Source organism: Miscanthus floridulus, chromosome 3 (assembly GCF_019320115.1).
Source record: "Miscanthus floridulus cultivar M001 chromosome 3, ASM1932011v1, whole genome shotgun sequence".
NCBI classification, from domain to species: domain Eukaryota; kingdom Viridiplantae; phylum Streptophyta; class Magnoliopsida; order Poales; family Poaceae; genus Miscanthus; species Miscanthus floridulus.
The window spans coordinates 111,264,069-111,275,726 of NC_089582.1; the positions used below are offsets into that span (position 1 = coordinate 111,264,069).

The 11,658-nt window shown below is 44.5% G+C and overlaps 1 protein-coding gene across 1 annotated transcript; it reads left to right on the forward strand.

The window, feature by feature from the left end:
* Positions 1-209: 209 nt before the first annotated feature.
* On the forward strand, positions 210-6,376 carry LOC136546480 (zinc finger protein WIP2-like). Its single transcript, XM_066538450.1, has 2 exons — positions 210-1,170; positions 5,252-6,376. Exons 1-2 carry the CDS (start codon positions 376-378, stop codon positions 5,729-5,731), a joined length of 1,275 nt encoding a protein of 424 aa, XP_066394547.1. The 5' UTR covers positions 210-375; the 3' UTR covers positions 5,732-6,376.
* Positions 6,377-11,658: the final 5,282 nt, after the last annotated feature.

Below are 11,658 nucleotides of genomic sequence, written 5' to 3' on the forward strand. Positions count from 1 at the left end.
TGGCTTTCCTCTCGAAGAAACACAAGAACACAGTCACATCATCCTCACAGCTCCTGTTCCGACCCAACAAAGCAGCCAAGCGGCAGGCAGGCAGGCAGGTAGGCACTAGACATGCTGGACGCGAGCGCCACTGTGAATACTCCAAACGTGCCCGCACCGCACCGACCCCTATAATAACCCGTCGCCAACGCCAACCACCTCGCCGCACACAACACCACAACACAAGCTTTAAGCGTGTCTACCACTGTGTGGCCGGAGCTAGTTGTAGTTGTAACCCGGCCAGGAGCTAGCTAACAGTGCAGCAAAGCCGCGCCGCAAGGTACTCCTAGCTAGCTAGCTACTACGACCTCCGATCCGGTGACCGGTGCTGCTGCCATGGAGAATCCCTACACGAGCTTCATCAACAGCCATCTCCAGCACCACCGCTACTACTACCACCCCGCAGCGCCACCGGCGCCAGTGCCGGCCGCCGCCTACCCCTCCCTGCCTTTCTTCGCTGCGCATCATCTGCAGCCATCTGCTCCGACGGCGCCCGCCCCTCCCTCGCCCCCGCTCCGGGAAGCCCTGCCACTGCTCTATCTGGCCCCCGCCCCGCGCGGTATCGGTATCACGCGACAGGAGGAGCAACGCCGCCGGGCACCGGCGTTGGATTCTGAAGAGGACAGGGACGAGGGAGAGGAGCAGGGTCCCACCGCGAGCAGCAACCACGGCCAGCAGCAGCAGCAGCGCGTGGGACAGGGAGGGCTGTTCGCCGACCTGAACGCCAAGGCGGCGGGTGACCCGATGGACGTGGAGGCTGCCGACGGCTCCGCGGTGGGCGACGTGACTGTGGCACTGCGCATCGGCCTGCCACTGCCGCCGGCACCTACTAGCACCGGCGCGGCCGACCTGGTCTCGGACCTCTCCGCCGGCGGCGCCCGCAGGCAGCAGCACAACCACGACGGCGGCGAGGAGGAGGAGGAGGATGACAGCAGGGAGAACGGTGGCGGCGAGGAGGAGGAAGAGGAGGAGACTGTCACGGCGGCGCCGCTAGGGTTCCCGTCCACGCCGATCGGGCGGCTCAACAAGGGGCAGTACTGGATCCCGACGCCGTCGCAGATCCTCCTCGGCCCCACGCAGTTCTCCTGCCCCGTCTGCTTCAAGACCTTCAACCGATACAACAACATGCAGGTGAGCTGATCGATCCAGTCACGTCTATTAATTATTTCATTTTCACTGTCGTTCTTCTTCTTGCCGCTTGCACCATGCATGCATTTCTCCCCAATTTTTTCAATTGACATAATTGAACTAACAAATCGAAGTGGTTTTGCCAAAAGGCTGGCAATTACGATTCCCAAACTGAAATTTTCTCTTGAACCATTAAACTCGTTCCGTTGGTGATCAGTAACCTAGCTGTGTGTTTGATTGTCTTCTTTATTTACTCGGAGACTTTTATTTTCTTGTCTGTTGATGAGGACGAACGAAATAATTTTGGGGTTGCTAGTTTCTTCATGGGCAACCCACAAGGGAACGTCGTAGATGTCGATCCCCTAGCTCCCTCCCAATAATTGGAACTAGTTACCTAACATTGACTGATGTGGCAGTAGCTAGCTAGGTCAAATAAAGTTTCTACAGTCGCCAAGCCGGCCTGTTGTATGTGAAATGAACAAACGAACACGGACGACGAACCCACACAGACAGCTTGTTGTTGTAAATAGCCACGGTTCTTTTGTCGGGACAGAGCGGAACAATCGATCTCTGTCATCTGCTGTTATGTTCTAACTGTCGATTCCCTTTAACGTATGCTATTGAATATAGATTCACTCTACCATGAAACTCTGAAACCATTGCAGTTAATGCAAACATATGTTTTCCACGTAGATATATATACGATCTGATCTCGGAATTATGTGATAGTCGTAGGTAGTACATATCAAATCTCAAGTGATATATGATGAAAAAAATACATGTTATCCATGTAGATCCGTGCTCGTGTAACAATGATCTGATCTTTGTTGCAATTGCAATTGTACGATACTAGACATAGACACAGTAGTCGTAGGTAACTAAGGGGGTGTTTGGTTACTACAGTAAAATTTTAGTCCATGTCCCATCGGATGTTTGGACACATGCATGAAGTATTAAATATAGACGAAAAAAATAACTAATTGCACATATTGTGGCTAATTTGCGAGACGAATTTTTTAAGCCTAATTAGTCAATGATTTGACAATGTGGTGCTACAGTAAATATGTGCTAATGGCGGATTAATTAGGCTTAATAAATTCGTCTCCATCTATGTAATTAGTTTTATAATTAACTCATATTTAGTTCTCCTAAATAGCATCCGAACGTCCGATGTGACATGGACTAAAATTTAGTCCATGGAACCAAACACCCCCTAACATACCAAAAATTATATGTGTAGAACCTCCAAAGGCGTGGCTACGCAAATCTCCTCTCTTTCTTTATTTGTTTTTGTTGATTTAAGTAGCATAGATGATGCACATTAGGGTGCTTGGGTCACGGTTTGGAGAAATGAAAACAATTCTGAAGCAGAAAACAGTTCTTCTCCAATGGTCATTGTCCTTTGGGTAGCTAGCTGTGCTCATGTGAAAGAGCCGGAGGTGTTAATCAGGTAGTAGCTCGCCAGACAGATTACATACACGTGCTCCTGTCTGTTCTGGCCGGCGATTAATAAGCTCAGAAAGATGGCCAGCAGGCCGGTCGCATGCAGTTGCCGCCTTTTCGGGTGATTGAACAAGACCAGTCATGGCCAGGCCAGGAGAAGCCATGCATATATGCATGCCACTTTTGAGCTTTTCCGGGAGGCCTTCGCTTTTATCCGGGAGTTCGTCTTTGCTTTGGGAATGCATGCATGCATGGAGATGGAGGCCGCGCGCAGCAGCCAGCAGGCCAGTGGCGCTGTGGAGGGAGATCCATGCGAAGATCTGTCTCTCTCCGTCGTCTTTGCATATCTCTCTCTGCAGTCTCTGGGTCTAATTTCATTTGGGCATGGCATGGATGTAGCCATATCTCTCTCTGCAGTCTCTGGGTCTAATTTCATTTGGGCATGGCATGGATGTAGCTTGGTCATCAGATTCAGATGCATGGTGTGCTGCCTGCCTGTCTGGCCATGGAAAGAGATCGATGCATATTGCATATGCATGCATGAATGCAGCTTACATTGGTCATCATGTAGTGCGTGTCTGGTGGATCTGTGGAAATCGCTACGGCAGTCTGAGAGCCTCTGCGTTGCCGCTACTTTCTTTTGTCCACACAGCCACTTTGCCACGCCACTGGCCTGATGCATGCATGATATATCTCCCAGAACATTACCGCTACTGATCTATATCTTTGATCATGTTCATGTGAACATGAGCTTCCTCCAGATAGGATGAATTGATGCTCGATCACGAGTGCTTGAGGACAACAAAAACTTATGCACTGATCGGCTGAGAGCGGTTGGCTGGGCCGGCTGGCCAGCCCTCTCACATAAACACTGTATACACGAACTAGCCAATGATATTTTTCTCTGACGTAAACGAACCAGCTAACCAGTCAACCGATTGACCATCGACTTGGGATTCGCTGGCTTCCCGCCTCCCGAGAACTGCAAGGGATGTGCAGTGTTGTTGCTGTAGCTTAACTATGTCGTCCTGCCACGCTCACTGTGCGCGGACGCAAACGCGCACGTACACGGTACAATTGTACGAACACACACACGCACTCTCTCTCTCCCTTCGGCCGAAAGAAACAACACAAACACATGAGCGATGGTCTATACAGTACGTACTCTATAGCAAGCTAGTCTCTGGAAGCTAGCTAGACAGCCCTCGCTTTCAAAAGCTTGCATGCTGCGACTGCATCTGCATGCGAGGCCTCTGCTGTCATGCGGCTTCTGATCCGGTTTCACCGCTCACTGACATGCATGCTGCAAAAGTAAAAAAAAAAAAAAGTCTGTGGCATAGAAGGAGAACACTGTTTACGGGAGCCAGTCTTCTCTGATCATAAGCAACCAATGTCAAAGAGATGCGCGCGCATGCACATGCATATGCATAATGCATACTAGTAGGTGTATGTGTATGCCTCTCGAAGTAAACAACGCATTCAAACCTAATTGCATATTGTTACTACTACCACTGGTTCCTCGATGGCTCTATAATATGAATCTAGTACCCTATCCTAAAAACATAAAATTCTAGTTTTTATCTTCAGTCCAACTATCTAAAGTTCAGCTAAGTTTATAAAAAAAGAGTATCGATCTTTAATGAATCTAATACTACTTATTTGATATTATAGATACCGGTGTTTATTTTATAAATAAATTTGGTTAAGGCCTTGTTTAGATGAGTGTTAGGAATCAGTATTTGATACTGTAGCACTTTCGTTTGTATTTGACAATTATTGTCCAATCATGGTCTAACTAGGCTCAAAAGATCCGTCTCGTAATTTACAATCAAACTGTGTAATTAGTTATTTTTTTTATCTACATTTAATACTCCATGCATGTGTCCAAAGATTTGATGTGATGGAGAGAAAGTGAAAAAACTTGGAATCTAAACAAGGCCTAAACTCAATACAGTTTGATATGGTACTACTAAGCTAAAATTGTATTCTGAAAGTAATATATCAATGAACTGAACTCAAGTGTAGTAATAATTAATGTTACCTTCTTAGGCTGTCTCGAACAGGAGACACATTGCGGAACCCAAACCTAAAATGAGTCTCCAACGCAATACCTATAGCCTCCAACAAAATACCAATATAAAAGACCTATTTTGGGTGCTAGGAGTGGCATAACCCAAATCTGAGTATTCTCTCTCCTGTAGATCCATTTACAGAAAGGGTCGTCTTTTGGGTCTTCTGATTGGAGAAAACAAAAAATATGTATTAAACCATTTACCTGTAGCGCTACTTAAATGACGAATGCGTCTTATATTTTGGGTCGCGGTTGTTGTAGATAGTCTTATGCATGCATGAATGCATGATCACATGAACACTGCCCTACCTGATCTGATATTGCGGCATATGATCACGTACGATATGTTCGTTCAAAAAAAAAAAAACGCTAAGTCCCAGTAGCTATAGCTAGCAAGTATACTCATGTACGGACATCAGTACACTGCACATATATTGTACAGGTATTCTCATGCGCGTTGTTTCTTTGTGCTTATGATCGTACGTACTACGTATATATGTACGTCTGCTGCATTGTGTGGGACTGTGGGTGATGATGATTGATTGAACTCTGGATGGATATGGGATGCAGATGCACATGTGGGGTCACGGGTCACAGTACCGCAAGGGCCCGGAGTCGCTGCGGGGCATCCAGCCGACGGCCATGCTGCGGCTGCCGTGCTACTGCTGCTCGCCGGGGTGCCGCAACAACATCGACCACCCGCGCGCCAAGCAGCTCAAGGACTTCCGCACGCTGCAGACGCACTACAAGCGCAAGCACGGGCTCAAGCCCTTCCTCTGCCGCCGCTGCGGCAAGGCCTTCGCCGTCAAGGGCGACTGGCGCACGCACGAGAAGAACTGCGGCAGGCTCTGGTACTGCCTCTGCGGCTCCGAGTTCAAACACAAGCGCTCGCTCAAGGACCACGCCCGCGCCTTCGGCCATGGCCACGGCTTCGTCGGCGGAGGCGCCGGCGCTGCTGGCTCCGGGTGTGCCGGGGGACTCGACGACGACGATGACGGCGCGGTGTCCGACGTCGAGCACGACGGGGCCACGGCGGCCAGGTCGATGTGACGACCGATCCATGCAGGCATCTACTATGGATCGATCGAGCTCTCTACTACTAGCCGGCCGGCCGGCAGGTCGATCTTATATACATACTACAAAGACCGTATATGATCGATAAGCCGGCCGGCCGCTGCAAGTGCAAAAGAAAATCTGTGGTACTATATAGTAAGAGATTATCGAGCTCTTCTTTCATTTCGCAGCTGCTGCAGCGCTGCTGTTATGTTCTCTTTATCTGCTCCGTACGTCCTAGCTAAGAACTGCACACGGCTCATCTCTGGCACGAGAAATCAATCACGGGTATGAATGTGTCAACAGCTAGCTTGTGAATATGTGATCGATGGATGCACTGTTCAGAAACTTGAGTCATGGATTCACGGCTAGAGAGTGTACCTAGCACTTCATCCTGCCGTCTTGCGTGCATATTTCATTCAGTACGTACAAGGGCTTCATGTTTTTGTGTTAGACCTTGAAATGTAAATGAGCCAAAACAGCTAATATGCACTAATTGTCGTATTGTCCAAACACAACCTCTCTGGCAAGCACGTGTGGTGACCAACGATGCCTTAAGAAATGATTGGAAAAGTAATGTTTAGATATACACTATGTCTAAATACATAGTGTGACTTGGTCAATTTTGAGATTCATTGGTCCAACTCAGCTCTTCGAAGATGCTCATAGGAGTGAGGTATGCGTGCGTGTGTTCGTAGGGGTGAATGTGTACTCATGTGTCTGAAACTGTACTTGGTCTCGCAAAGAAAACATAGTAAAATCAATATTTAGAAAAAACAAAATGTCCTACAATTTGAAATGGAGGAAGTATAATCAAGTTGAGATATACCTTAGTCTACTTGATCTATATGTGTGATGATTCACCATCGACGCCTTGAGAAATCAAGTTGAGGTAAATGCCTTGATCTATTTTATGTGTGATGAATGATTGATACATGTATTGTACAACTACAGTAAACTTAACCGAGGCGGGCATCACAACTGCCTCGGTTCAAAGGTCACGGTGAATCAATCTTTACCGAGGCGGTTGAAATACCCGCCTTGGTAAATCAAATAAAAAAACCCATGGACAAGACCCCCGAGCCCATCCACGCGTCGCCGCGGTCGTAGCTCGCCAGATGTACACACCGTCGCAGCTGCTCGTCAGATCTAGGCACCCACCACCGGATTCAGGCACCCCTGCTGGATCAGGGCACCCGCTCGCCGGATCCAGGCACCCGCTCGCCGGGGCCGCCGGTAGAGCCACTGGGACCGCTTCTCCTCGCCGAAGCTCCGCCACCAGGACCGTTGTTTACGGTTGTTAATGTCAATGATAAACCATCAATATAACAAGCATATATGCTAAATTCCATCACCAGGTCTAGGGGTTTAAACTAATGAATTCCACGAGCTTTGGTGAACATGTGAATACAGGAGGATTTATCCAGAAAATAGCTCCTGAGACCACTATCATACACTCCAAATAGGCAAACCGACATCAACAAGTGATTCAACTCGTGAAACCTGCGAAAGTCAACTCAAGACGGAGACTAGGACCCACCATCCAAAGGGGAGGCCCACCTGCTATAGTAGCAGGCCGACCGGCCCAGTGGTGAGGCCGGTCGGCCCATTACAGAGGCCCCTCGCCCTCCGCCGCCTCGTACGCCTTCCTAAGATCTGGGCCCTTGATTTTAAGGCGGTTTTAAGTTGGTTCATCCAATGGTGATTGAGGGAGTTGACGTGGATCAATGATGTGGTGATTCCTTGCCCCCTACTCCACCTCGATTCCTTGCCCCTTACTCCACCTCAGTCTATATATAGCATCCCCTACCCGCCTCCCTGGAGGCATCCCTAAAACCCTAATTCATATCCACCTCTTCAGGATCAGAGCTAGCTCTCAAGATGTAGAAGTAGAATAACTCTAGTTGAGAGTTAGGGAGAGTTGAATCATGCTCAGGTTCTAGAGAAATCTTCAGAGGTCAGGTATATCTTTGTATCTTACCTTTGCAAGACTTATGCTTTAATATAGTTATCTTCTCTATCTACTTTTATGCCTTTCATGTGTATGGTTAGTATAATTATTATACCTTAGTATGGGATCTCCGCTCGCATTGAGTGCTTTAGTTATCATATGTGACTAGAGTAGTAATCCGTAGTATAGACATGGTGTCTAGACTATAGGTTACCTGAGATTGCGCTCAATCCTACGGTTAGTTGTGGTAGCCCCAGGGGTGACAGCTCTGTCAGGCTATAGTAATCCACCACATTAGGATTAATGTTCGTAGAGCTTTAGGCAGCCTTCCCCCAACTATGCTTTCTCATTCCCCTCGAGAGTTGAAAAGGTACTATTGCTCTAAAGTGTTATTGTGTATGATCGCTATATTTACCCATGATTAGATATACCCTATAGAACCAAAGTAATAGAGAAGTATTTAGGAACCTTGAACTCACCTGTTGTCCCCTCACCTTGGCTAGATTGCTCATTTATTATGGAATTCGCTTATGTGTGTTATTATTCATAACTCCTATCATTATCAACATTTACCCCACTTTAGTTTAGTTAGTATACTAGTTAGTAGATACATGATGGTGAATTATCAACTTCTTTAACCATTGTTTCCCTATGGATAAATATGATACTCTGGAATACTCCCGGGTGAAAGCTATAACGGTATCCGTGCCCTTGCGGATTTATCTATGTGCGTTTAAAAATACCAACAAGCTTTCTGGCACCGTTGCCGAGGAAACAATTGACATAAAGATTTTGATATTGATCTTGATGTCTTCTAATCTAGTTATCACTAGCTTTAGTAGGATTACCCTTGTTCTGTTGAATTGTGGAAAAGACAGGACAATAGATGTCGTTGCGACCTTTCATCAAGTTTCCACAAGAAAAAGAAGAGAAGAAGAGAGACATTGAAGAACCTAGGGTGCCTGAACATTCATGATCCATCAACACTGGAACCCTACCATCTCATAGGTATTGCATATATATATTATTCTAACTATTTGTAGATTGGAGAAAAGGTTAACGTCACAAGAATTCAAATCACATCTCAAGTGACGGAAACAAATGCTGCACTACTGACAAATTCCATCTTGTGAGTCATGGTAAGTATGATCAAGAAAGGTGAGATAGTCTTGCTCATGGACTTTAAATTCAATGAGTAGTTATCTTTTAAATTCTTGCATTCCACTGCATGTTTACTTTGAATAATCCATGCACCCATTCCGTTTAGTTTGTATTTTCTTATGTCAAATCCACAACATATTTGGTTACCTACATATCATTTGCATTTAAAAAGAAAAAATATATATGGGCACATGAAGGCTCATGCTTAATAAAAAAATCTCTCCCCATGATTATGTTTTTTCATCTCTATTTGAATAGATCTCTACAATGCTTTCATGCTACCTTTATTTACTATAGTATGCTTAAGGTTTGAAGTGTGTTCATACATCTTTTTAATTAAGCATGGTGCTTAGTTTACGAGTGTTGATCTTACTATCAAAGGCTTTTTAAATTAAGCATGGTGCTTAGGTTAAAATGCTTTCTTAAATTAAATTAGACATGGTGTCTAGTTTGATTTTTGAACCAAGAATATGCTATAGTAGATACTAGTCATTTTGTTAGACTAATCCCTGCAGGAAACTCTCAAATTCAATCTGGGTAAGTCAAGAGATGAATTCACATCAAAGATGAATTAAGGCACGTGATGAACTCCCAATAACTTTGCACAAAGAAGACCCATCTCATTCTTCATGGAAGGAAGAACAGTGAGTATCAAAGTTTATTCACTTATCTTTTGTTGCAAGTTATCTTTGCCTTGAACCATGCTAGAATGCAGCAAATACATAAAATTTGCTAATAAATAAAATCTATGCTAAAGTAATCCTAAAACCATCTTTTTATTAGCATAGATGAAAATCACACAAATTAAGGACAACAACCCACTATGGGACAAAGAAGGAGACGAGTGCCATAAAACGGATCTACAATTAAGCACTCACTCGTAGGAAGTCGACGAACAAATCAATAGGCTACAAGTAACATCGAAGACAACCTAGCATTGAGCCTTCCCAAGACTCAAGCTAGGATGCCGATGTGAAGCAAGGTGCAACTCACCTCATATCAGCCAATCTAATGCCTACTTTCATCACCTTCGAAGACACCATCTCGCATGTTGTCAATAAGGATAAGACAACGAGATGCCACTACATCATGGCCTACATTCTCATGCTAGCAGACATCATCCATCAATGGTTCACTACCGAATGTGTCTCGTAAGGCTATGAACGACCATGGTCACACAAAAAGACACCCCTAAACCATTGGAGATGAAGCTTTCACACAAACACTAATGAGGTTCCTTCTCTGATCATTAAGATGGCTCGTGTATCGCTAATAAAAAAGAAGAACAACCCTCTGCCACGCCATTAGAGGACAAAGACAACTAAGGAACTGGAGTTTGCATCTCCAATGGACCCCAACTCGTCAACCAAGAATCAACAAAAATCAAGAAAGGTTGATGGAACAAGAACATGCTATTGTCCGTATCTTCGTCTCCTGGATCATATGGTGCAAAGAAAAGCTAGATGCAAGGGAGTGGTCCTGCTCAATGGACCTAAAAACCATGAGTCCTTGCCAATAGTGTCGAGTGACATAAAAGTCCATGTGTGGGGGAGGAAGGTTGACTTTTCTACAGTTGATACAACCCTGCTCTTCTTCCTCCTAGGCTCCTGTTGCTCTGGCAGGCTGGTTTGCAATCCCTCTGCTCAATATTGCTTTGTTTCTATAAGTTTGAATATGTTTATAAATTTCATACATGAAAATCAAACTTAAGATGTAAAGTAAAATCAATCATTGAGAGAAGAAGTAATGGTGAACAATAAAGGCACATCACTAAAAATATGGGATAAATATTCTATGCTAATGTTCAAACCAACTTTTCTGTAGCATAGAATATGGCCTTGAGCTCTATGACAAGACTACCCTTGTTATTATTATGTATATTCCTTCTGGGATGTATTGTCCACTAATGCTTTGTAGGAATAAAACATTGAGTGGAGCAGACGGTCCAAACAAAATGCCAAGATCCACAAAAGAAAGAAAGAAAAAGAAAGATGGCATGATAAGAAAATGAGAAAGAAGGAGTGTGATATAGGAGACAAGATGCTCATAAATAGCTCAAGTAAGGAAAGCTTCAAAACAGGAAGAAAGGATCAGTACAGTCATCTATCTTCATCACATGGTGTCATCACACTCCAATGATGAAGGTAACATCTTAACGTAAGTGGTCATTAATTAAAAAGCTTTCCTTTGATCTTGGTATTCACATAAATGAAGAAACAAACATGATTGAGTTACAACTTTGCTTGATTCAACCTGATTAACTCAACATGTCTTGTTTCTTAAGTTTGTTCATAGCACCACTTCCTTGATCTCATAGTCTTAATCAAATGAGCTAAAATTTTACATATCATATCTTTGGAAGATGATTGTCATAATCATGTAAAGATTGATGCATTATGTAAAGATGGACAATCCGTCCATAGGTTAAACAAGTCCACTCTTTTTGACAAATGTATTCAAATGTCACAATCATTCTCATTTTATCACCCATGTTGTAAGAATGAACAATGCATATAACATCAACACTTATCATGATCCAATGTGCTTAAGGCTAGAGAAGAATAAATAAAATTTTGGTTATGTTGGTGTTTTTTCACCAACAGAGCCCATGCACTTGATCTCTACCTTGTCTTCATGAGCAGAACACACTTCGAGCAAGTGTGGGGGAGTTGATCCACCAAGTTCTACAAGTGTAAGTTCTGAACCGGCAATAATGATGCACACAAGATGTAGCCAATTTCTACTACTGATGTTTGACTTCAAAACACAAAACAAGGAGGAGGAACAAGTTAAAAAAGATGAACCTGTCAAA

Coding starts and splice junctions, on each gene's coding strand:
- LOC136546480 (XM_066538450.1), top strand. CDS start 376: ATGGAGAATCCCTACACGAGCTTCATCAACAGCCATCTCCAGCACCAC. Junction 1,171..5,251: donor ACCGATACAACAACATGCAG/GTGAGCTGATCG, acceptor TATGGGATGCAG/ATGCACATGTGGGGTCACGG.